Raw genomic sequence first — 27,641 nt, forward strand, 5'->3', positions numbered from 1 at the left:
GACAGAGAGACACAGACACACACAGTCAGCGGGCCACCTTCATTACAAAATGTGGCAGAGCGAAGCAGCAGACTAGACAGACAGACAGACAGCCACGTTGTATTATATCAGTGTAAAAGAGATGATGGTCTCCTTGCCACGGTGCTTCTGAAGAAGGTCCAGGACAGGTCCAGGACAGGACAGGGAGGACAGGACAAGGGGGACAGGACACACTGTGTTATGGTTGCGGGGGAGAATGGACCCGGACGACGTGTCGATTAGAGAGCAACTTTTCCACAACCGCGTCCGGGAGACTATAGTAAGTTATTATAACTGACTGACGCAAACCGCCACATGAATAACGAATATGTACCTCAAGTTTTTTAAAAAAAGCACAAGAATGATCCTTTTAAATGCATTTCTTGCACAACACACGTTTTTATAGTCTGGCCGCTCTGGCGTGTTGTATGCAGCTCAATGGTTTAATGGTTGTATGTCACACGCTCGTTGGTAGTTTTAACTGTAGATTAAAAAGCCTTTGTTTTGTACTACATCGTACGGAGGTGTCGTTCACTAGCCGCAAATAGCCGATCTACAAGCTTACACTGCGTCGCCAGGCGACGCGCTGTGAGCTTGTAGATAGGCTATTTGAGTTTAGTGAATGGTGAACTCGGCGACCAGTCAGCTATACGGTATTATAGCAGGCTACACAGACGCTTGTGTGGATGGCCGCAGCTGGTCATTATAGTAGGAATGTGGCGGAGACTGAGACACAATACAAAGGGGCCAATCTCTCTGTAACACCCCGGGGCCCTTTAAACTGCTGGCCCGAAATGACCCATCCCGTCCAGGGGGTCTCTCTTTGTTTTTAAATGCCTGTTTGGTGTCAGTTCCCTTTTAATACTCTATGGTCAGTTGTCATGGCTCGATTCGACCTGGTTGAAGATTGTTGTGCATGTAATGCATTTATCCGTGATATACGTTATAAATTTATATCTGATTCTTCCCACGTTAAGAACTCAAGTGACTACAGTACAATCTGAATGTCAGACTTAACTTGAAGATCAGGTTAGATTGTGATCGTTAACCCAGAAATCGCAGCTGTTCCTTTACTGTACTCCATGACATGTTCTGATTGCCAAGAGGTATATGATACTATATGCCTGCTGGTGCACTTGCTGGCTATATCATGTAGCCAATGGCTGGTTGCACTTGCAACATGTGGCATATCAGCCATGGAAAGACAAAATATAGAGCCCATTCTATAGGGCTGTATTCCTTGATGCAGGCTCGCATGCCATTGCCTGCATATTGAGAGAAATTCCTAGACTTTGATCTTCTGACATCTATTGGTCTATAAATAATATATAGCATTTACTTACATTACATCCCCCCTGTGCAGTAGGAGAGGACACCATGTGCACTATGGACTGTGCACAGTGTCACTCATGTATGCATGAATGCACCTTCTCTAAAGTGTACACATAGTTAATGGGATAAGTTCTGTTCTCTGTCTTCACATTTGTTCTGTTTATATTAAGACATGGAAGGAAGTATGAAGTGTTTGTTCAACAAACATCGATTTGAAGCCTTTTGCTACTGATTGAGTTATATTTGCTGTGTTGACCTGGCTGTTTGATCAGCCGCTTGCCATGTGTGTTCACCATTGTCCTACCTCTCTGGTCTACACGTATGAAATATCCTTGATAAGCAGAAGAGATACAGATCTCTAAAGATAGGTCATGAATAGCTGAGTATATTATGTTACCACATTATGGTTCCACACAGACAATGAATGACGATGGTGAAACTAAACAATTTTTTCCCCCAGTTTTGTGTTAGACAAGAGGCCATTACTCGATTACACTGCTTGGTAACCACAAGCTGAGCACGTAGTTTCTTCAAATCACGGTTCCAGTGAGAGGAGTATTGCAAAGAACACTGAATATTTATACCATTTCCCTTATTTTGACATTGTTGTTTTCAGTTTCACCTAACCTAATGCTCTTATGGTCTGAGTCACACTGCCCCTAAAAGCTCCTGGACATGCCACCTCAAGTGTTCAGATTACTAACACTCGACTCGCCATCATCGTGGTCAACTGTTATCTCTGCTGGTCACTGTTCACTCACTACATGGCTGTAGTTCACCGTGACCCATCACAGTAAAATCCTCAGTGTTGATTTACTCTTGAGAGTGGTACCATTTGTACATTCTGAGTTACGGACCATTTGTTTCCTAACTATCAATAATTTAGCTGGGGACACACTACTTCTGAATGTTTGAAGATCTCTTGTTTTAGTAGGCCAGGCTGTGATGGCAGTTATTAATATTATGTGTTGTTTGCTTTAATCTAATTGGGAGGATAAACTGCAATATGGCGTAGGCTAGGACATTCTGTTTTAGGACTTCTATAGCTTCAAATATTACATTAAGACATTTCTCTAAATGTCCTACATTTATTAGCTCCCGAACACACAACATAATTACATTGCTTTTGTTTGGATTACAGCTGGGCCGAGCCGTGCCACGGTGCCATAGATGGGTTTTTTGTGATTCGATTTTAGCCTAATCTAAGACATTTGTACACAATGCGCTAAAGTAAACAACACTTAGCCCAACCTGAGCTAGTGAGGAGGCCGAATTCTGTTATGCCAGTTCCCCTGGAAACTGAGTGTGTTCAATTACAGTGACATTTCTTAACACAGACGTTTGCTGCTGTCAGCCGTCAGCTTCCTTCTTTTTGCAGAAGGAAGTTGTAAAGATAGGTGAAAAATCTGTGCTTCAGCTTGTTTTCAAATAGCCACAAATGTGTCGGGGGAACTTTGTGTTGATTTACATCATATTTGGTGGACATTTGACCCAATTTCTCCTTTCATTGTCAATGGCATATATTGAGAAGTGTGGGGACAAAAGCTGTATAGGAGAGGCTAGCGCCCTTCAAAAATGTTTGGCCAAATTCTCAGTTCCTGTGGTCTGTTAACACAAAGAGATGATTATGGATGCTGAGCGCCCCCCTAAACTCTGCTCTCAACAGCTGGCAAAGTGCTGCCAGTCTTAGGCATTGCCAGTCAAGCACACGTGTTTCTACCTACAGTCCTTGGACTAAGGGGCTTTATTCTGCTTGATCCCACCCCTCGCTGTACTCACAATTTAGACTGAACTATTGAACATAGTTGTTGTGCTTACCATGTTGTTGATTTGAAAGCTGCAAAATTGCATCCATCTTAGAATAGTACCAGTGACCATTGCCAGCTGCGCTGTTATAAGCCCTTCGTTTCTCAATTGATACATTTCTGTTTGGTATGAAGTAGCCTATGATTAGTTAGTTTGTGTGACAATTCTTTGAGAGACACACATTACTTTGGGGCATGGCAGAGTGGCAGTCTGCCATTGTTTTGGAGGTGCAAACAACACAGGCATCAGCATTGACTGAGTTTGTGAGACGGATGATGGATCCTATACAAACAGTGATACCTTTTCTGTCCTTGCGCAAACCTATGGTTGCGTATTGTAGTGCAAGGACCTGCAACATGAAAAATCAAGACAGGACGTCCAAATATACATTTTTTTAAGCTCCCAAGCCACAAAAGGAGCCAAAGAAGGCGAAGGATAGCACCTTTGTACCTCCAACTCACTCATAACGTCAATTCCCTTCCTTTATTGACACGTACTAGGGTGTGACATCGCATGTCTTACTGTACCACGTGCTGCTGTTTACTTTTAAGACTAATAAAGTATTCAATCAAAATAAAATTTGATTGGGGCAGACTTTCAACTATTGCTTGTCATTATAGGAGGGTAGTGTGCACTTTATCTGTCGGTATCATAAGCACTCCCTTTTTAATGAATGAAACAGTGAAGGTTTGTTTCATGGCAACGGTTTGATCACTTGTTTACAGTATAGCACATGCACTTTTTTGTTTTGCCCAATCTTATTGTTGGCGACGGCATTGAGAATTGGGTCAGCCTTTTCAACTTCTTTACTCTTGGATAGAATAGGGGGAGGGGATCCCCTCTGTTGCTACTGTACCATTATGTCCATGGATCCACTACTGTAGAACATTTCCTTTGTTCATAGTTTAGAATAAAAGAAGCTCTCCATTTTGTTGTTAAAGCAAGGATATTTCTGCCCGTTTCAAACTTTCCCTTTTCCTCTACTCTGTGGTGTGCACACTACTAGACTATAGTGACTATAGTATAGTATTACATATTGAATAAGTCTATACAGCTGTTCAATTCTGAAACATGGATTTTTATTTACACACATTTCAATCATATTACTAAAGTACCTCCGTGAGTTGCGGCTGGCTGATTTGGATAAAATGGTGATTTATTCTAATCATAAGTACATTGAGGCAGCATTGAATCTTCGTCCTTGCAAACCGGTTTTGACAGGCAAGTCCATATCCCTGTTGTCACATACTGTACTGCCATGCTCTGGCGGTTCTTCTTTACACCTATTGTTTTCTGTTGCTGTTGTCACCTCTGAGACGAGACCCTGCATCCTGTCCCCTTTGTTGCTCTTCCTCTGACAGTGCCAAATGTATACTCTCTCAGGGTTTTACTGTGTGTGTGTGTGTGTGTGTGTGTGTGTGTGTGTGTGTGTGTGTGTGTGTGTGTGTGTGTGTGTGTGTGTGTGTGTGTGTGTGTGTGTGTGTGTGTGTGTGTGTGTGTGTGTGTGTGTGTGTGTGTGTGTGTGTGTGTGTGTGTGTGTGTGTGTGTGTGTGTGTGTGTGTGTGTGTACCCATTATGCTGTGTCAGAGATAGCAGTGTCATCAAAAAGCCAGTTTTCCTGGCTAAAGTGTACTATATTTGTGTTATCGTTGTTTGAAACAAATTTAGCACTGCACAGTTGACCATTTATTTTCCCCTTCAAGGTATTTTTTTAAATTTGGTTTCTCAAATATTAACAACAAAAATATAGAAACTTCTAAATAGGTTTTTTCCATCCAAAACCATGTCCCAACCCTGCTACAGAAACCCACCTCATGGTCTCACACATTTTGGTACCAAATTGTTTATATTACATTTGAGTGGTGCAACTGATGGAGGTTTGCCTCTCAGTTTTTTCTGGTGAAATGGAATATGAAATAAATGAATATTATTGATGTCATGAAATCAGGGCCAGCATGTTTGTTTTTGATATCCCAAATCGCCCTTGCATTCAGCTAAATTTTTACTGAATATGAGTCCTTCTCATTGTAGCTTCGGTTTGCTTTCAAATATTTAAGAATCTTATGACCAGCTTTAGGGTGGAGGCATGGCTGGCATCATGTGATATTAGTATTGTTTGCCTTTAGTAGCCATACAATAGCGTTCCCTTGGAGTAAAAGGTTGAAGTTGAATACTAAGGTTGAATGCTACAGCAGACAACGGATTGCTAAGTGAAAGTAGGGCAGGCTTTAGTAGTCTAAATATGCAGGCCACAAAGAGTTTCTGGCGAAAGACCTCTGTGGTCAGCAAAGACTATCCATTTAACTCTCTTCTCTCTTAATCATTCTCCAGACATAATCCATACTTGTTCATTACTCCCCTCCCCCCCACCTCTCCCCCCATGTTGGGATAAACTGGTAATCTTCATACCCCATCTGTCTGCTGTTGTAGAGCCGTATCAAAAGGTTGCCACCATCTTTGTTTTCTAAAGTGATGCATTTGATTTATTTAAAGGAGCATGAAACCCTAGGCTGCCTGATTTGATAGTTGTTTTCCAGTTCAGTTTAAAAACATGGCAGTTTAGTAAGCTAATAAAATGGAGTGTATCAGAGTTCGGTGCGCCAATGTGCAAGCAAAGACTGTAGTAAACAACCTGTATTGTCACTTGTCAGTGTACACTGACACACTTAAATCTAACACCCATCATTAATTTGTTTCGCTGTAGCTGTGTTGCTTACATCATGGTGTACTCTACTGTAAGATAAGGTCAGCATTATAATATGCAGCCTGCCATATTTTTCTGCTGTTTTTAGTTTTTAGCCTGAACTGGAAAACGAATAACAAACTTGGCCCCTTCTATTATTCTTGCAGAGCCAACCTATATGGCCGTCTGGTATGGTTATTGTTAAGAACTGTGTCACTCTCTGTATTGTTAAGAACTATGGCACTCTCTGGGTCAGCGTGGGTCTCAATTATGTCGTCATTATCTCAGTCACTTGCACCACTCCTTGTACCCTCAGATGTATTTTATCCTTATCACTTGTGCCTGTTGTCTCTTCTCTGGATGTTCTGTGTCAAGGACATGTCCCACCTCTCTTGGCCTATAAGATACACTGGCTCAGAGATATGAGCTTAGAATGGTTGATTAACCACTATATTCCCCTATAGACCGATTCAGAAACAGGTCTCATGGTCGCAGGCAACGCATTTCCTGTAGGCGGAGACGACATATCTGCGGTGTAAACAGTTGGCTCTTCTACTACATTGAATGGGAAAGTGACTGATGTTAGTGTGCCTCATACTAAGCATTTAAAGTATGATGTATAAAGTACAGCATCCTTGTGTTCATACAACAGAAAGATTGGGTATTGGTTAAGACTGACGTTATGTATCTTTCAGGACCTTTCACTGCTTTGTCTCAACCATATTTTTGAACATTCTGTTTTTCTCAAGTGGAATGTTGCCACCACTGTTGGAGCAGCCATAAACTACACGGGTTCATCCCGATGTTCTGGGCATCTTTGTAAAGTTAGTGTTAGTAAAAAGCAGGTAAAAGAGTAAAGGTCATTACACACTGGCGAACTAGCGACGCGATGCGAATAAGCGATCTGAAAATGCGAAATATTGCATGTTGCAGTTCGCCTGCGAATCTCTGCAAAATACGACACCAGAGCGAACAAATAAAGAGCGAAAACGGTCGCACATTCGCCACTGATGTGGAAGCTTGCATGGACTTCAATTGTTTTTAAAAACATGCGAATTATTCGCACGAATATATCGCTTCGCCAGTGTGTAATGACCTTAACGCTTGCCTTGAGCACACTAACATCAGTCACTTTCCCATTCAATGTAGTAGAAGAGCCGACTGTTTACACCGCAGATATGTCTTCTCCGCCTACAGGAAATACGTTGCCTGCAGCTGCGACCATGAGACCCGTTATTGAATCGGTCTATATACTTCGTTGACCAGGGTCTCCCAGGGCCATATACTCTGTCCACATCTTTTTTTTTTAGCCCCTCCTATATTCAGCTATTATTTTAGATTTCCGTATTACACAAATTAAATTCCCATTGGTGGGTAGCCGACATCGTCGCCGACCCCTTGCGCCCACTTACGAGGGCCGGTCCCCGCCCGAGCGAATGGAGAATTTACGTCACCTGTCTGAGCAAATCAGTATTTTTGTCCTACACAAAGTTTAAATCCCCATTGACAATTAATGGAGAATTTACGTCTAAGTTGTTACGTTATGATGATGTACGATGATAAGAGTTCCCCTCACTTCACACAGGTGTGATTTCTTGCTGAAATTGGCCAATGTAAAAGCCCATTGTGGCCCTTTTGTCCTGCCTAATATTGAACCAGTTGAGAGTGTTTCCACTGAAAATGAATTGGTTCAGAATCGGAATCCTAAAAGTTGGTTCGGAACTGGCCTTCGGTTCTGTGAAAGCACCATGGTTCCAAGAATCTAGAACGTTCTTTTGGTGGAAAAGGGGCCTAAAGGTCCCTGCACACTGAGCGTGTTTCTTCCGAAAAACACGCCCAGTGTGCAACCACCTTAAGTGTCCCGTTATGCGCAGTGAGCTTATAGATCTTCTATTGTTCACCAGGCTGTTTTCACTGAATGTTATGACATGCCCAGGATCATAACATAGTTAAGAAACTCTGTTTGTGAATGAGCCTGTGCTTTACTGTATGTCTAAGATAACTGTTCTTCCAACCCAAAGCATATAATTTGTCTTTAGCTATGCCCTGGTATACATAGGCAAAAAAGAAAATAATAATGACGTATTCATTTAATGTTTATTTTTTTCCTTTCTTCGCTTCAACAGATCTGTGTTCTGCTGTTCACATGCCTCTACATGGTGTCTTACATCATACTCACCCACTTCAAGAAAACTGCTGACTTTATCACTGGTAAGTATGGGGAAAAAAGTGGTCGTTGAAGCAGACAAAAGAATAACAAAATGCTCGGAGGTGAAAGCAGTCACTCTGGGCTACTGCCGGAGGGATAAATGACAGCGTTGAAAAGCATGCTGGTTACATTCATGTTTTGGAATTTTTCTTCGAAAGACAATATAGACCACACCTTCAGTGCAAGCACTGTGCAGAGTGCAGACGTATAACTTGTATCTTAGACTTAGGAAACCCCCGACTCTAGTCTGGAGGAAATAGCCTTGTAGTTAAGTGGAAGATTATAGGTACTGGTTGTGCCTTTGATTGTAGGTTCTGTTGGTAGCTACAGTAGGTAGCTGTCAGTTAGCAATAAGTTGTATAAAATGTACAAACTTGGATGCAAGTTGTTACAATTACAAAATTTAAAACCATATCAGCAGCACTATTTTATGAATAAACTGTAATTTTGTATGAGTATTTTAATACAATTGGGGTGGTTATTGAGACATTTAGATTGTGTCAAAGGCCCTGCCTCACCTAGACACAGGATCTGAAACACATTTTGACCTGATGGTCAACATTCAATTTATCCCCCGAGCAAGCCGGAAGGCTCAAAAAATGTCAGCACTTGTGCAGGAAACCGGGTTAAAATCTGCGGTAATGGTGGTAACCACCAATGTCTTTAGATATTACTGGGCGGTAGTAGCTCAGGATCATGGCTAAATGGGTTAAATGAATCAGTGCTGTTACTACACTCTTAATTGTTTTTTATATTAAAAAATGTCAAACATCACTAACCCATACCTGGTGTTTGGGGGTGACATTAATTCACTTTTTCTTTTTTGAATACTTGTGTGTGATTACATTGAGTCCAGGTGTACTGTATATATATATTATCCAGCGAAGGCTCTGGACCTTGACTAGAACACATGGCTGCAAATTGTAAAAGGGAGTTGCATAACATACATAACCACTGCTTCAGGCAGTCTACACATGGGTCTGGTTGAGGGAAGGGGCGGTGAAGAATGCTCCTACGACCTACAAGATAAACACACAGCACATCATACATAGCTGGAGTCCCCTTTGACCGGGCACAAACATCTCAAAGAGTGCATTTGTTGACTAATGACAAACAGCAAACCAATTCAACCCATTAAAGACCTGAGGCCGATTCTACGAATACCTAAATCAGTAGGCCTAGTTCTCTCACTTAAAAAAATAGCAGAAGTACAAGCTCGTAGTGAGCATCTCATTTAGACATTACATTAGCTGCTTGTTTACTTTTAAGTACGGGCCACACATGCGTGATCACTTGCTGTTAAAAATAATGTAATCTCTTTGGAACCAAATGAGTAAATCTAATGTACTTAGTTGGAGCTATAGTCGCCTACTAAAACATACAGTGTTGCTTTAGAATTGGAGTAAAAGTTATGTAATAAGTTCCCCTTATTGGAACCAGCTGTGGTATCTGTGGGGCTGGGGCTCAGTTTGGATCATGGCCAGCTCATTTAATTGGGTTTTGGAAAAGGCAAACTTTGGAAACATGCTTTGCATTCAGGCTCCGCTGCTGTTGATGTCATCAACTGCATGGGCAACAAAACGACGGCTATGCCTTTCAGCTAAAACGGAAAATGATGCAATATGTAACTACTAAGTCGACTAGTGCTTTTGGCACTCCCTAGTCGTACCTGGAACTGGTTTCACAGATTTGCCATCATTTGCAATGTACTTGTAAGAGCATGTTTCTGCATGAATTATTACATAACTACATTATTGACTAAAGCTCGGTGTGAGGAAAAACAAAACTTTATTTATAAAAACAAAACAAAACAGAAAATGTGTTTCGTTTTGTCAATTTCAAGGCATTGGTGCAAGTTTACTGAGACTGGGATTTCTACTGTACATGACTGAGTCAACTACCTTCATAAAACGTTTTTTGGCATAACACCAATCCATTTAGGTTTTAATTACTTTTTTGCTTTTTCAATTACCGAAAAGTAGCATATTTTACTTGTGTCGAGATCATTACCTTCAGTTTTGTCACCTTTTGTGTCGCTGAAGACACCTTGCAATGTAACGCTAAACCATTACCTGCCTTGGGGACTCAATTTTCTAGGCATTATGGTCTGTGTAAAACATGAAGTATGTTTTGCTCGAGAGTCTTTTGAACAAAGTGTTCTTCTGAACTTGGAGGCTCTCTTTCCCCCCCACCGGAGGGCCTCTGAGGCCAGGAGCTTCCTCATGTGGGGGGCTGCTTTTCTCTCACTTCTGTTCCTCATGTGGGGGGCTGCTTTTCTCTCACTTCTGTTCCTCATGTGGGGGGCTGCTTTTCTCTCACTTCTGTTCCTCATGTGGGGGGCTGCTTTTCTCTCACTTCTGTTCCTCATGTGGGGGGCTGCTTTTCTCTCACTTCTGTTCCTCATGTGGGGGGCTGCTTTCCTCTCACTTCTGTTCCTCATGTGGGGGGCTGCTTCTCTCTCACTTCTGTTCCTCATGTGGGGGGCTGCTTCTGTTCTCTTCTCTTCACTTCTGTTCCCATATCATTCAAGATGAGCAAATCCATCCACACTCGCTAATTTTCATCTGCCCTGAAGCGGATCCTGTTCACATTCCTACATTTTCAACTCCTATCTGGTCGGGGTAACAGTAATCTATTTGCAACGCTTCTCTTCCAGTTGCCAAGATTCTTTTACCTGATACTGCGTCCCTTTTCTTTTTTTTATATAACACAGGAGACATGGTATAGTAACCGCCACATGCCAGCAAATATTGATTTGTTTATCTCTCGTCTAATCTCTGGATCAGTTATATAATAGTAATAATCTTACACATGTTTTTTTCCCCCCTTTCAGATGACATTGAAGATGCCACCGTCAACAAAATTGCGTAAGTGAAAAGCCCTAATGATTGACTGACCCAGCATTCATTACATTGTGATCTCACTCGCTGCGTGTCTGTCAGCGTGGAGGCTTTGTGAGCGTTGTTGCCAGAAATAAGCGCCCAGGTCTACGAAAACAAGCCCAAAAGAAGCCACTCCACAGATGAGCGATTTAAATCTAATGTTCATCACCATCAGCCATTTGAAAATAGACTATCTACAAAATAGATATTTAGTTTAATTATTTTTTAAATAATAATTAATAACGATAAAAAACATTTAACACAAATCTGGTATGAGGGTCCCTGGCATAAAACACTTTCCAGATGGGGGTCCGTGTTGACAAAATAATGCATGGGGGTCCTCGACATGAAAATGTTTGACAATATTAGGAAACAAGCCTAAATATGCAAATTGCTACACTTTAGAATCAAGCCCCCCAAAAAACGCCACAACTACCAATATTTACAAGCAACTTCACAGGAAAAACAAGCCCAACTAAAGTCACTTATAATAAGTGGACACGGCAATACCGTTTGTGACTGACAAGTGACAACACAAGCCACTTTTATTGCCCTGCACCTCCAGGCTGCTCCTCCCTGCACTTTGTCCTTCCATGCTGACAGTTCTCCTTCCCTCCTCTCCAACCTCACAGGACCTTGAAGCCTGATTTATACCCGGAAATAGCTGACTATTTGCATTATTTTTCGGCTGATCTATACTATACTGCATGAGGAAGTATGAATTAGACTTCAGTATAGACGAGGGTATGTGCATGCATAAAGTGAGTGGCACAGTGAGTTTAATGTCGTTTAATGCAATCAGATAGAATTTTTCTGTGGGTTGTCAAACTTTCTGTCAAGGCCAGAAAGTAGTTTTTTGCCACTCAGTAGGCGTTCCTGCCAACGTCCGGGTATGATGATGATGTCACACGCATACCCTCTATCTACTAAACCGACTGTTTAGCTAGGGGGCTAAACGGTGACGCTAACATAATGCACATAGTGTCAGGAAAAGAATATGGGTGCAACGGTTAATCAAACTCAATTTAATTGAGGTAATGGATTATTTAAAAAAGTAACGCATTGTGTGCTTGTAGATCAACGATTGCCGCTATTTTTGTTGACAGCGCTTAACAGAAAACCTTCAAATTAGGGCTTAATTGGTTAATCGACCAGTTGATTTTGTCGACCCTTGTTTTCATGTTTATTCGTTGATTGCGACTGCAGGTTGCATTTACTATGAAATTGTGCATTTCCCGTCAGTCAGTTGTTTGGTTGGTTGGTAACCCCAGGCATCACGTGACATCACGTGTCGTCAGGGATGGAGATCCCTGATGTCATCAATATTGGCCAGCAACTGTACATCTGAAACCCTTAGATATCCATATATGGAGCTGACCTGTTCTGACATTCCATATGTTGATCCTTCCCCATTCGTCCTTCCTCTTCGATGTCTCCCTTTTGACTGATACCTGTCCATTTTAAACTCTAGACGGGCCTGCCCCAAAGTTATTAGTGCAGCCGCGCCCGAACTAGAGTTCTCAACAGGCCTGAGAATTACCTGGGCCCATCAAACCCTGTACACTCAAGACTCTGCCCCCACTGCCACCCCTCAGGCGTCTTACTGGTGTATGTGTATAAATAAAAGAATAAAGTTAAAACACACTTCTCAATTATTTGATTAATCAAAAAAAGGAATCTATAAAATGATCGCTAAGAAAATAATCGATTGTTGCATCTCTTGAAAATATTGACTCAACGGCTCCTGTTTGCCTCTTGTGTGTTTCCAGGTTGTGGCTGTGCACGTTCACGCTCTCCGTGGCGGTGTGCGCGGTGCTCCTGCTCCCCATGTCCATCGTGTCCAACGAGGTCCTGCTCACCTTCCCACAGAGCTACTACATGCAGTGGCTCAACGGATCACTCATCCATGGTAATGCTGATTAACTGATTTATCGCCTGCTAGCTGAGCTGACACCACTGAAGTTCACAGTTGCTGCTTTGTTGCCACAGACGGCACTGCCCTGTTGTTTTTAAAATTATATTGGAACGAACTAGGAACACTGCTCAGAGCTCAGTCAATACAACCCCCCCCCCCCCCCCCCCCGCTTTGTGTACAAAGGGATAATTATTATGGATTGTGTTCTGTGTGGCATGCTTGTGAACTGGTTTGTGTGGAGCCAGACGGATGTTATCACCCGATATTGACTTATTGAAGGTATCCTAACAACATGTTTTGTATGTTTTGATGCAAAAAAAATATCTAAAAAATTCCATTACATAATGCAGAAAGAGCGTTTGAGGTCATTTATAAACATTATCATCGTTGCTTAGTTTGTCCAGCAAAGCGTGCTCGAACACATGCTCTGTGTTTGTGTTGTCTTCATGACAAGTTGAAAACCAGTTTGTGAAATGTCCATTCATCCATCATCAGTGTTAATGTGGGTGAGAAATGTATCTCTGCAGCTGCTGTTTACTCCACAAGAGCTCGATAGACGTGGTTTTTCAAGTCTGTACTCCCCCAGGCCATCACAGCAGCGTGATGTGTCGAGTGTGTTGGAGAAAGGTTGAGTTGACAACCAACCATTAAATGTGCCATTTAGTTCCACAGAGGAAATATGTATTCTGAAAGTGCAGTGTTTGTCTGTCATTGAGTCCCCCCCCCCCCACTTTTTATATTGTTTACCATGTTGTACCATGGTGAAACCTGACATTTCCATCACACTACACTGCCTCACAATGGCCACACGTGGTAGTGCACATAGTTCACAACATTACATGCAGTTTTCTGACCAGGAGGAATGCTTGGAATGAAAACCACTAACATTTGGATGCTGTTTCTTCCTCGTTATCAGGCTTGTGGAACCTGGTGTTTCTCTTCTCCAATCTGTCCTTGGTCTTCCTCATGCCTTTTGCATACTTCTTCACGGAGTCTGAGGGTTTTGCTGGGTCCAAAAAGGTACAGGCTTTGGAATTATTACCTCATAATATACTAGTACGTACTACGTAGCACCATCACACACCTTTAACCACATAGACCCTAGCATCCCTTTGAATCCCTTTATTATAACGTTCAGCTAAAATAGATCTACAAGCTCACAACAGGCCGCGACACGTTGTGAGCCTGCAGATTAGGCACATTCAGCAAAGACATTTGGTGTAGAGGTAAAAAATAAGTGAGCTATTGTAGATCCCTTGGGGCACTCCGTTCAACTAAGTGTATATAGATAGGGGTTTGTGTGGATAAAACTATGCATTCACGAGCTCACGATAAATGTCAGATCGGCCATTTTCAGCAAAGAAAATGGAGGTGAGATGAACAGGTCTGTCTCTACTGAGAGCCAGCAGCGGACATTACAAGCCGGTTAACAACAACTAAAGTAACGGGTACTAAAGTACAGGCACTAAAGTACGTATGCAAATTAATGCATACGTACTTTAGTACCTGTACTTTAGTACCCGTTTTCCTGTCGTAAACATCAGTAGTGTTGTAAACCCTGCGCGCATCACATCACAGACAAGCGCCAACAGTGCAGTCATACATGACACTGTGGAGGTAATAAAAATGAGTTGGCCTAATATATAGACCCCTGTGGGTCTATACTAGGATGAAGTGAAGTTTGGAAAATAAAAAGAGCACAAAAAGCCTGAAAATGATAAAAGTCTGTATTCTGTATGTGCACCAGTATAGTGCAAATTAGTTAAGCACAGACGACACTAAGGCTTAGGTTTTGTTCAGTAGCCAGTAACGGTTTCTAATTAAAAACTCTGTTCAATAAGTACAAAGGGGTTTATGCGGTTAAAACCTTTTAGATGATGATGATAAATAATGGTAGTTTCTCTCCATATGGCATGTCCCCTGTGCCTGTACATCGATGTAACCAGTTGTTGTTGTTACTGTGTGCAGGGTGTGATGGCGCGGGTGTACGAGGCGGTGGTTCTGCTGCTGCTCTTGGCTCTGCTGGTGCTGGGCATGGTGTGGGTGGCGTCGGCCCTCCTACACCACAACATGGCCAGGGAGAGTCTGTACGGTGAGTCAGCTGCTGCTGCTTGGGCACAATGTTGCATTAAGTGGAATTTACAGAGTCCAGTGGTTCCCAAACAGTGGGTCTGGACCCACTATAGACCTGATGAAGGCCAGCTATTTGGCCGAAACGTCGTGTCTGTGTATGTCAGTGTTTTAAAAGGATAAAACACTGTCTTCTTCACTGTATCAACCTTTTGTCCAGCACCAGTGAGGGACTGGATGTGTGCAACCCACTTGTTTTTAAACTCTGGACCCACTATCCCTTTATTTTTTGTTTCCTGCATTTGATTTTATTATTTCCAAAGTTTTCAACGTAATTCACAATTTCGCATAAATTAAAAACACAAAAAGAACCTTAAAAAAAGGGGGAAATTGCTGTAGGAGCATTGGCTCTCTTCAAAATGGCTCATGAGATGTAATTTAACTTTAACTTTGTTGAAGTAGCTAGCTAGCTACCTATCCAATGGCTTTCATGGTGGGAACAACTGAAATAATTCTTAACCCTTTATTTACAGACCTATGGGAGTACTACCTGCCTTACCTGTACTCTGGCATCTCTCTCTTTGGAGTGTTGCTACTTCTGTGTAAGTATTTCAACATCAGTAAGCCAAAGCCAAGGCCTTGGCATTAGAAGGTACCTCTAGCTGTAGTGTTTGATGAAATAATTATTGTAAGTACTGTATAAAACGGTACAGAATTTTAAAGTGTTTTTGTTTTCTTCCTGTTCAGTGTGCACTCCATTTGGGTTGTCCCGAATGTTCAGCGTCACTGGCAGCCTATTGGTCAAACCACGGGTGAGTGACAGCCTTAACGTGCCCTTTCTGTGTATGAGCATGAGGAACCAAATGGCCACTTCACATAGCTAATTAGCTATTGCCCTGGAGTGGATGTAAAATCCAGTAATCTGACTTGTCTAACTTGTCTTGTTTCCCACAGTTGTTGGAAAATGTAGAAGAAACTCTGAGCTGCACAAAACTGGAGGAGGCCTCGCTCTCCAGGCAACTGAACCGTGAGTGGGCCAACGTTTTTTTTTGCTGTTTTGACTCGCCCCCTAGTGGAGCAGAATTCCGGGGCAAGGGATTGGGCATCTGGGTTGCTAGACGTAAAAAGGCATCCCTTTTACATCCCTGTGTTTTTCTTTATTTTTTGGGGGGGTAATTCACATTCTTATGAGGATTGTCATGACGGGCATTATACAATGATATGCCTCTTTTTAAAATTAAAAAAAAAAGTTAAACCGGTATCCAAACAAATGTAAAAACACACATAAAACAAACAAGCATTCTCAATGTAACGTATGTTTGGTTAATAGTTAATCTGGTTAATAGTCACATTAACCCATTCTGACCGGGAACCCGTTTTGGTGTTGGCATCATGTTATGCTTTAGCTATTGAAGAATAGCAGATCTACAAGCTCATAGCGCGCCACCGAGTGGCGCGCTACGAGCTTGTAGGTCTGCTATTTTTGAAAAAATCGAAGAACGACTGACATTTTTAGAATCTGATCTCGGGTCAGAATGGGTTAATCAGACCAGTGTGTGTCCAGTGGAAACCTCGTATGAATCTGATCTCAGGTCAGAATGGGTTAAATATGGTCTCGATGGGCTTACATACTCGATCCAATTTTCCCAATATTTGGCAAATGTCTCTATCCTCAACAAGAAAATTGTCCTCCATTTTGAATCCTACTGTATATCCTTAGCTCAGTTCAAATCCGTGAACGACAGCTTTGTTATGTTTTAGAATTTATAATCTCTATACTAAATCTGTTCTCCTATAATTGCTCACCCCCCCCCCCCCCCCCCCCAGAATAGGGATCAACTGGATACAACATGTTCTTCTGACATATTTGTACAGTGTTTTTTTATTTAGTTGTGATATAGTGTGTGTTGTTGTGGTTGTAGGTGGTGGTTCTTGCTGGGTTCATCTGAACATGGACATGGAGGTGATGAGGAAAGAGCTCCAAGCGGTCCAAACCAAGCGCATCGCTCTGGGTAAAGGATATACAGGAGTTTTTTGCTCTTGTTTGTTGGTGCTGTTTTTATGCCGCTATAGAGCAGTGGTTCTCAAACCTGGGTGTGCTGACCCGGTGTCTCTATTTTTGTCATTATATGGGAAACTTTTTACCTTTTTTTTTATTAATAATAATAAATGTGCCATTATTGTTATTGTAATTTTAAATTGTAAAAGGGTTTTCAAAAGCTCTATAACTTCAAATCGTAGATCTGCAATAGTTTTGTGTGCCATGAGAATTCTTTGACTTGCCCATTAGTGTCCGTTGGGTAATGGTCTGTTCACTAACGAAGCATGCATGTCCAAAAACTAAATTGGATAGGTGCTGGACGACAATAGGTACTCTGGAGAAAAGAAGGGGTTAGAGTCAATTCTAATCTTTAATTTTATTTCTTTAATAATACAAATGAAGAGACATTTCTACTGGGAGATGTTAAACAGTGTGTGAGACTTCCTCTCCATTTCTCCACTAACTGTTTAAGCCACCACACACACACCACAACAAATGTAGTGTTTAATTGTATTTGATATGAATGCCATTTGTGCCAAGCGAGTATGTATTTCTCACTGCCAGACTCTCCTCACCAGAGATGACACTGTACCGGTACGCCCATACACTGACCTGCTCTCATCTCTCATGTGTATCTTTTCCCCCGCAGAGATGCGCAGGAAGGCGTCTCCATGGCAACGTAACCTGAGCTACCCATTGGCCATGCTCCTTCTCTTAGCTCTCACGGTAAAGCCGAGCTGATGTCAAAATGTGCCCTTTTTTCCCACTCTCAACAGTACGATGCCATGACCTTTTCTGTGTTTTCATCGCTGTACATGGTGTCACTGTTTTAGGTGGTGTGTGTGTTGATGGTGTGTTTCAACGTGCTGGAGCTGCTTTTTGACGAGACTGCCATGCCCAGAGGAATGGAGGTGAGGCAACATACATTTTGTGACAGTGGTGTGTGTAGGGTTTCTTCTCGATTATTGTATGGATTACTATCTTGTATTTTTGATAAATCTAATAATTGAGAAGTGAGAATTTGATTATTCATATTGTGTATCAACAAATCAAATAAAAAAATAAATCTAAATGATTTCTTATTGATTTTTCAAATAATTAAACTAAACCAATTGGTCTGATTAACCACTTATTTTTATTATTTGTAGTACAGTGGTGTCATGCAAATGCACTGTGAGCTTGCAGATTGGCTATTTCTGAAAATCGATTATTTGAGGAAAATTGGTTATTGTTTTATCGATTAGTTGGATTCACTGCTGTATTCCTAGTAGTGTCAAAGCACCTCTAAAAGCCCTTGCTGAAGCTGACTGATGATGGTCTGTGTTTCAGGACCCTCGTCTAGGAGCCGTTTCATTCTCTGTATTTGGGTCACTGGGAGCAGCGGTACAAGTGGTGCTCATACTGTATCCTTTTATCACTCAGGATGTCACTGCACACACACACACACACACACACACACACACACACACACACACACACACACACACACACACACACACACACACACACACAGCATACAGATAGTCTCGCACGAGCCACGTTCATTAAGTGGTTAAATAAATTCGACAGAGACATCAGACGTAGCTGTGTAACGTCCTTGATATTTGGGCAGTGTGTGATGTTTGATTACCTCCCACCACATTCTTGGCTTTGAAATGTGTTGCAGATGTGCGGGGGCCGGTTTTATGCTGTTTTTTAAGGACATGTTCTCAAGTCTGTGTGTACAGATGGAACTTTCCAGTTGTAACCATTTTGTCTCGATTAAAATGTAGGCATTTAGCAGCTGCCCTTAATCCAGAGCGATTTATAGTAGTAAGCAAGGAAAACATGAGGAAATGCATATAAATGGTTTTGATTATTTGATTTTGATTACATTATTTTTTTTTATTTGTATTTACGTCTGCTAAAAGGATGAGTCCAGGCAATCCTATTGGCTTGTTTCCAATAGGGTCCTCATACTCAATTCATCTAAAAACATTAATGACAAATATACACAATACTATGCAAAAACATAATTTAAACGAGTAGGAAAATAAATATGACACTGACATAGAAACATGAGGTTTTTCAGAAAACTGTCAGGATTTAGAAGACATTTTGTAGAATCGACCTCGGGTCTAAGTTGGTTAATGACTGTGTGGTTCATTATTGTGTTCTGTTCTCCCTAACGGTGACTCTGCTCAGATACCTGATGGTGTCTTCAGTGGTGGGGTTCTACAGCTCTCCTCTGTTCACAGGGTTGGTACCTCGTGCTCAGGACACCAACCTCACTCAGGTTAGACCAACTGCTGCTGGGCCTGTGGACCGTAATATGCACCTGGTCCCGGCCGGCGTACAGTACTTACTGGTCCATTTTCACAGTCTTAATCCTGATCGTTGCTGTCAGGCAGTAAACCGCGTATCTACATTTTTTCTTTTTTTTTGTGCAAATGTATGCCCTAATTCGTCATACAAGAGCGTTGTACTAAAGTGGAGAAAATTGCAGATCTACAAGCTGAAAATGTTGTTTTGGAACGGTTTTGGACTTGCTTGGACTTCTACCTGACAGCAACGTAGGCATGACCTCGATTAGGCGACTAATCGATCAAGGGAATCAAGTAAAAAAATGAATAAAAAGAAAAAAGGATGTATATTTTGATTTATTGGGAGAAACCAAACAAAGTATGTTAAATCAGACATTAAGCACCACCACAGCCCAAATGGAATGATTCTCTGTTGCATAACTTTTTTATGTTATGCAATCAGACTGATTTGACTGCCAATCTCTCAAATAATGCAAAAAGATATATTCTTTTAAGACTGCCAGTGTGGACTATAGACAACATTTGACCAATCTGATTCGACTATACAAATCCTTAGTCTGGGACAGTCCTACAGAAATGATACAGTATACTGTGTTGTATGACAGTGTCCTCCTGTAACTAAAACAGCCAATCCACGAACCCTGCTATATTCGGAGCGGGACGTGGCTGTCGTACGTCGGGATATAAATAAGGCATTAGTTAAATGAATATGTCTGTTATTTTACTGTGTGTCTGTATCTATTCTGTTCTGTCTGATGTTCAGTTCTCAAGACAAGCGGCCGACCGAAACGTTCACATTTTAACCCTGACAAATTTTGTGCCTCTCTTTCCCACCTTCAGATAATTGGGAACTGCGTTTCACTGCTTGTGCTCAGCTCAGCGCTGCCAGTCTTTTCACGTACACTTGGTAAGCCTGCAGTCATAAAATGCATTATTTGTACATTTTGAAGTTAACAATCTGGACAAGGGCAGACGCCCTTATCCAGAGTGGCTTACGAAGTGCAAGGTCTGTGTACATGCTAAGAACATTGGTTAAACTACAACAGGGTCAAATAATGACACACATAATGCGAGATTGTGCTGAATACAATACATTTCTACTTGTAGTTCTCTTACTGTCCACGAGAGGGGGGTGTGTATGCATTTATTGGCTGCTCTGGCCTAGACTTGTGGCCACTCACTGAACCAGTTTCAAATACTGATTATTTCTGTGTTTGTACCAATTATCAAATACCCTTTTTTGTGTTTTTTTTTTAGGGATCACCCGCTTTGACCTACTTGGAGATTTTGGCCGATACAACTGGCTGGGGAACTTCTACATTGTGTTCCTTTACAACATGGTGTTTGCTGGGCTTACCTCCGCCTCTCTCATCAAGACTGTGACCTGGGCTGTACAGACGGAGCTCATCCGGGCATTCGGTCAGTCTGTCATTCAAAAAAACAAAAACATGTGTATTTGGGTTGCATGTACTTTTTTTTATAAAAAAAATTATTGTACGATTTGACTTTGCATTAGGCTGCAAAGTCTGCGTATAGGGTTGTTCTGACAGAAAATATACTAACTAAAATGCTGGTATGCTGTAATGGTCTGATGCCATTCCGATACCATGTATTTATCACATGATGTGATTTCATTTACAGTAACATTTTGAATTGATGTTGCACTACTGTTTTCATATTCTTACTGTACAATTTACATTATTATTTTACCAACTTTAAGCTGCACTTTAACTATTATTAATGGATTCTTTTTAATGTATTCCTAGATCAGTGGTTCTCAAACCTTTTAATTTCAAGGACCCCCATAATTTACGGGTCCATTTGGTTCCATTTGTACACTCAGAGTTACAGACTTGTAAGGGTCCATTTGGAACCCCCTCAAGGAACCCTGAGGGTCCCTGGACTCAGGGTATTTTTAATTACACAATGGTATCTGATCGGTACTACTCTGTATCGACAGATACACAGGTTATAAAATGGTATCGGCACATCTCTATCTGCGTACTTGGATGAACAATGTAGAATTGTTCCCAACACACATTTCCCTATGGGCTGGTCTCTTTTCCTCAGATTATAAAGTATACAATTCTTTTCAGGAAAAGTGTAAAGGGACAAGAAGCCAGTAGGGTCCCCTTGGGGACCCTCGGGCCCCCGTCACAGCAGACATACACCCTCTACCCCTCCGCCCAACACAAACAACGGCTCGGAGCGTAGACACGCCACACACACGCACACTCCCCTTCCTCATGGCACAGATAGCATCTCAGCTGCACGGCGTGTTACTCCACTGCCTCCCTGCTCGCTTTTGTTCTGTGATTGATGGGACTTTTTTTAAATTTCGCCCAAATCAGCTATTTTCTCTCAACGTGACTAATAATTCCGCTCCACCTTTTTATACTTAGTCAGGGCTGGGTGGCATACATATATTGATATCATATATTAGACATTTGGGTTTTGGTATATCGTAATATATAGTTATATAGTGATCGTGTTCTCTTTTCCTGCTTTTAATCACTTAAGCCCTGTTTTATATTTCAAATATGTTTCGAAAATAGATTTTCAAACTACAAGCTTGATGTCTCGATGCGTTGTGAGCTTGTAGATTAAATCGATGTTTTAATTGAATAGTTTATTAGACAGAAATGTAAAATGGCGAGTACAGTCAATCACTTGGTCTAAAAGGGATAGCACCAAAAGAAGTCCTTGTGGTTAAATGTCTGAAAATACACTAACATGAAACCAACAAACACTGATGATAATGCTGTCAAACAAGTCTATGAAGCTATGTATGAATTCTACGAGAAAGCAACACAATTGAACACAATATGTAGCGATCATTTCCTTTCCCTTAGGCCTGCTGAAAGGTGGATTCATAGGTGTGTTTTAAAGTGATTAAAATGGTTATTTTGTTGATCATTACAATATCAATATATCCCTAGTCATACCGTTGTTATTTGCCTTGTCTTGCAGGTCTCCACCGTGTGCGTCTGCCCCTGGTGGTGTCCCGCTCCACAGTACCATTCAGCAGACTCCTGTTGGCCAGCGGCCTGTCCAAGATCCAGTGACTCTCGCCATTCTGATGCCTTTCCTAAGCCATGGAATATTTACTAGTATTCCCCTGGAATGACTACCTGTCGGATCAAAGGCAGTTTGAAGGCAGTCTTCTGGCCAATCGGTATCTGGGTCACCTCCAATGCAGGAGACGGGAGTAGAAGGAACCTTCCTGCAAGTTTGTCCAATGGGAGCTGAACTCTTATTAAATGACCTAGACGGGTCGAACTGGGCCCCCCCACCCAACCCAGTTTGTCAGGTTATTTGGGCGGCAAGGACATTTGCTGCTCGCGGCATTTACCTGTGCCATTTATGATGAATGGAACGCCACAAAAGGGATCATGGCCATGATTGGGGGGGGGGTCTTCGGGTGTTGCCGCAATGTGATCTGTCACAGCAAGCAACCTGCCACAAGCAACCTGCCACAATACCTGATGCCTTATGGGAAGAAAAGAAAACAAACGACATACGAGATCCATCATTTGGCCATTTCTCTGTCAACGCATGTAAAAGTCAGCAGAGTTATTTTGGAACATTACGTTGTGGCCATGACTACATTTCCTTTTCCTGCTCTGTGTCGAGCGAGTGCTCTTTTTCTCTGCAGCCTCCCCACGCTTTCCCTTCCATAATGTGGTGCCACTATTTTAAGCCGGGTTCATGCTTTGTCGCACAAGTGGTGACTGTGCATTAGAAAACGGCCGACCTACAAGCTCACAATGTGGCCCAGATGCCACGCCTTTGTGATTGTAGGTCTGCTATTTTTAAGCGTGTGACACTGCTGTGCGACCGAGCATACATTAGGCTTTTAAGACTTCACCCCGTGAATCACAACTTCCATTCTCACTGCCCTGGTGTTGTGTTAGTTAATGAGAGGAAGTTGAGGAGGTTTCTAATGGGAGCAAATGAGGCATTGTGTGCCTAATAACACCATCTATTGATCCATCGAAAATATGGGAACAAGCTAATGGTAACATTTTTGGAAACGTTTCTTTTAAGAGGCCTAGATCAATCGCAAAAAAGCATATTTCATTTTTCTAAATGATGGAAGTCTTATTTTTGTCTGGGGATGTCTTGTGATTTAGATCAATACATTGTAGGACATGATGAAAATAAATAGCTTTACACTCTACACTGTCTTTATGCGAGACATGTAGTCTTTGGCCCCATGATGGGGTCTCCTAAATGCCAAGTGTCACTGTCAGCCTTAGACCAATCAAACTGTGAAATTGTTTTGTTTTTTGTGGGGGAAAGGTGCAATACTTTTTACTATAGCAAGTTTTACTTTTAAGCACATTTTTAACTTCTGCAATTTAAATCCATACAATGCATACAGAAAAGAAAAGTAATATTCTTTTCAGAGATTTTTTTGATTGTCTTTCGTGATTTGGTCGAGCTTTTATGGACTCGTGAATAGGTTAGTTTTGTATTTATTGCTCAAAGAACGAATGTGACATGACAATCTTTCCAATGCAATGTATTCAATGTGCATTTTTATTCGTTGATAACATGCATTCTATTAAATGCAAAAATTGTGCTTTACTATTTTGTTTTTGACATGATAGTGATCCTGTGTCACTGTTTGCCTTTGCTGTATCAGCAGTTTATGAGCTCTTCGCTTGATCGCCAGCAGGGGGCAGCGTCTCCCAAATTCACTGCGTCTGTTGCCTGAATCCCTGTGTGTACCAGGTCAGTCATTACACATGGAGCACAATAATTATAGGTTGACTCATTTCATTTTGTCTGGGAAATGTTCTTAGTTTTGGAAAAATAACCCTTTCATTTTTTTTGTAGGGCATTTGGGCACTGTCTTTACTGTAACATATTGACCTACTATGGGACCATGGGATCTAAACGGTAAAAAGAAAACTGTTGAATGTGTGAAAATGGTTGAAAATGTGACGGCACAGTTGAAACCCAAGGAAGGGTATTTATAGTTCTTCTCAAGGTGACATTGTTTTTTTTTTTTTAATGGTTTACTAAGGAACTCTTAAACTCTGTGACATTACAGGTGTTCTTAAAACTTGCTTTTCACCCACACATTTATGAGAAAAGCAATAAATGCATTGTTTTCCTAATTAAGTCCTGTGTCTTTTTTTTCAGATGGCTGTAGGATTTAGTGACTTACTCAAAGTATTAGTTTCTTCAGCACCTTTTACTTATTCGTACCGTACGGTATAGGTACAACAGAGAGAGACCGTCTACTGGTAATATACTGTAGCTATTCAGTCTTGGTGTTTGGCGGGCGTGTGCGAGTGTGATGGGTGAGCGTGCATGTCTGTCCTTTGTGTCCCTCCACCCTTTGTTGGCTTTCTTTAATCAGCAGTAGAAGAAAGACATATTTTGTCCTGCCTGTCAACAGTGGCCAGGAGCGACGCCGCTACAACCGTTGCCCACGCTTTCCCCGCTTGGATGCCACAGCTAGATAAAAAACAACCCGACACAGGATCAGGAGGAGGGGTGACGTTGGCTCGCTTTCGCTCCTTCATCTCCCCCAGCTAGTCACCCGCTGCACCTTCTTTTTCTTCCATCCGCTTTCCTCGCCTATTGTTCATTTCCTCTCCTCCTTTTTCTGAAGTCGGAACAAGCAAAATCCCAGGCCTCTTGATTAATTTCTCCCTTCTTGATTTTTGTTTGCATTTCTTTTCTTGTTTTCTTTTGTTGGATGAGTTTAATTGAGCTTATTTGGTTTGGGTTTTGTTTTGGGTTGCCTTTCCTCTGTTAAAAGGGAGTGAGCTTCAATGTTCCCCGGAACACTACATATACATCAAAGAACTGGTTATTCTGTGAGGTATGACACATCTCCAAGTTGTGCTTGTGCATTGCTGACATAGGCCTCATTTTGTATAAAAGGTACTGGGTCGCACACAGTGGCAAGCGTGAGTTTTACATATCTTTTTATTTCTTTACATCATAGTGAGAGAGAAACGTTACTTTCGGCTATTCAGCCTTGGTCAGTGGCCTCATATAGGCCTCGTTTTGGACATCAAACAGCCCAGAGGGTGCAGTCTAATTATATGTGAGGGTTGAGTTTGAGCTACGGGTCAAAGTTATGGTTAAGCATGTATTTGTCGTGTTTGGAAAGCAATGGCTAAGTTAGAAGGTAATACATCAGTCACACGTGAATGGAAAGATTCCTGGTTCTATCTGGGCTCTTCTGGCATCGCGCCCAAGTGTCCTTGAGCAAGACCATGAACCCATAACTGCTCCTTGGGTGTTAATTAGCTGCCCACTGGTCCAATTAGATTGCAGATTGCAGAGGACAAAAACTGAGTACGCAAATGTACTTGGCCAATTAAACTTGACCTACTTTCCACCTCTTATGGTGTTAAGGTTGGGGTATGTATGGATATGAAGTTGACGCAATGTCCCCAACCCATGTGTGTCTGACAGAGCAACACATTTGCTCTGTCTAAAAAAAAAAGACGGGTGAACCTACCTAACTGTCATGTGTTTTTCATGCTACTCACCGATGCATGTCATGCTCACTGATGCATGTCATCACTCATCACCAGTGTCTGTATATAGGAGAAGCTGCCATCCATCTCATCACAATGTCATTCTAACAAACACATTCACATATTTGTGTACTTGTGACACTAACGTTACAAGAGGAATGCAATTGACATGTTATTTATACCTTATTTAACTCCCTAACATGACTTCATATGCATCAAATACAATAATTAAAACCTTTGGTGAATTATAGCCATTGGTGAATTATGTTGTGTAACTACTAGATGGAATTCTTCAAGGAAAACTCTTGGCCTAAATCCTCATCCCATGTGTGAATTGCCTCTGTTTCCAGTGCACAGAACCCTCTGGCCAACTGAATGTCCTTGGGACGGAACTCTTTAAATGTAAATAAACACTGGCAGAACTGTGCTATTTGAAGTCTATATCTAGGTAACCCAATTCTTTGCTGCTTTTGTTGAATAAATGCAAGGGCAAATGAGACATGTGGTTTTAGCCTATATGTTTGGATTATAATGAGATTCGGTTCGGTGAGGACGACCTATAGAGAGATGGTGAAAACGAGTGAGTTTCTATTTAGGGGGAGGATATTTGAATATCATCTCCCCAACAGCTACATTTGAGGGTTGGTGACATTAGAATACCACCTCCCCGAAAATATGATTGTTGCATCACAGGACTCCCATTAGGTAAAATCTATTTTATACTTCGTCACACGACTGTCACTCGCTGAAAATAAGTGGTATTGCTTTTCGTTGTTCGATTGACACCACTGTGCAACGAAGTATATAATAGACTCAACATGCTCTATTGGACTACTAGTTGGTGGGCATATCGGGGACATGAAGGCGGGAGACAGACAGCCTGTAATGGGATGAGATAGGCTATCTTTATTGTCAAAACATGAGAATGAAGGGGGGAAAAAAGACACAGATTAGCTTTCCTGACAGTCGGCCGTTTGAAGTGCATGCCAAAGTGCATTAGGGGCTATTATTCCCACTTTTGGACACTCGCAAACGCAGAGCCACTCACAGGAAAAGGCGAGACTTTCTTGCTAATCAACTGATAATGGGTTGCACTGTCCATTTGCCATGGCTGCCCTCCACCCTACGTGCACACTCATGGCACACTTGATTCACACACTCGATTGGCACATGCACAGTAAAATCCGGAATGTGATTTTTAACCACATTCATTAACCCTGGCATCCATATTTTCGACGTGTCATTATTCAAAATTATATTCTACAAATTGTCAAAACATATTTATTCTACAAGCTTTAGGCAGTGTGTGTTTATAGATTGGCTATTTTAGAATCATAAGTATAAAATGGGGTTTAAGTGCTTAAATTACATCCATAAGGGGCCATTTTACACATTCTTCTGTGTGGGGAAGGCTTTGGTCCAAACCCAAGTAGACGGCCATCTGCCACAGCACTGTTGTGACTAAATGTTAAACTGCTAAATGTTACACTGGTTACTTTGGGTGGCTGCTATTGGTTTGGGGAACCCCTCTGATATCACTATTCGACGGGAGGGCAGCGAGTGTACAGTATGTATATGTAATGTACACACGATGGCATGTATATTTTTCACAGCAGGTACATTTAATGCGATACAGCGTTATATCTGACCTCTGACCTGCTTGTCTGGGGCCAGGAAGTTCCACCCATGGTCAGTCTATTGTCCAAAAACCCATTGCAGCATCGCCTCAGCCCCCTGGCTCACTACTGTGCTTTTTCAACCTGCTGCAATATCTCAGCAAGAATATAGCCACTAAAACACGGCCCGGCTATGTTAACAGTACACTGTTACGTTTTGGGTCACCTGAACACGTACGTCACATTTCATTACACTTCTG

General features: G+C 41.7%; 1 protein-coding gene across 1 annotated transcript; it reads left to right on the forward strand.

Moving 5' to 3' along the window:
• lmbr1l (limb development membrane protein 1-like) lies at positions 1–24,354 on the forward strand. Its single transcript, XM_080764900.1, has 17 exons — positions 1–298; positions 7,966–8,050; positions 10,882–10,915; positions 12,700–12,839; positions 13,762–13,865; positions 14,814–14,937; positions 15,449–15,517; positions 15,663–15,727; positions 15,870–15,942; positions 16,838–16,927; positions 17,606–17,682; positions 17,790–17,867; positions 18,286–18,359; positions 19,141–19,231; positions 20,100–20,166; positions 20,517–20,678; positions 22,230–24,354. The coding sequence occupies exons 1-17, from the start codon at positions 236–238 to the stop codon at positions 22,322–22,324; spliced, it is 1,491 nt and encodes a 496-aa protein (XP_080621026.1). The 5' UTR covers positions 1–235; the 3' UTR covers positions 22,325–24,354.
• Positions 24,355–27,641: the final 3,287 nt, after the last annotated feature.

Source organism: Protomyctophum bolini (assembly GCF_963924005.1).
Source record: "Protomyctophum bolini genome assembly, chromosome: 5".
In the NCBI taxonomy this organism is placed as follows: domain Eukaryota; kingdom Metazoa; phylum Chordata; class Actinopteri; order Myctophiformes; family Myctophidae; genus Protomyctophum; species Protomyctophum bolini.

Bases quoted from the DNA above. Each gene is read 5' to 3' on its own strand.
- lmbr1l (XM_080764900.1), top strand. From the start codon at position 236: ATGGACCCGGACGACGTGTCGATTAGAGAGCAACTTTTCCACAACCGC. The intron at 13,866-14,813 runs GTACAGGCTTTG...TACTGTGTGCAG, and splicing joins GTTTTGCTGGGTCCAAAAAG to GGTGTGATGGCGCGGGTGTA. The intron at 15,728-15,869 runs GTGAGTGACAGC...TGTTTCCCACAG, and splicing joins GCCTATTGGTCAAACCACGG to TTGTTGGAAAATGTAGAAGA.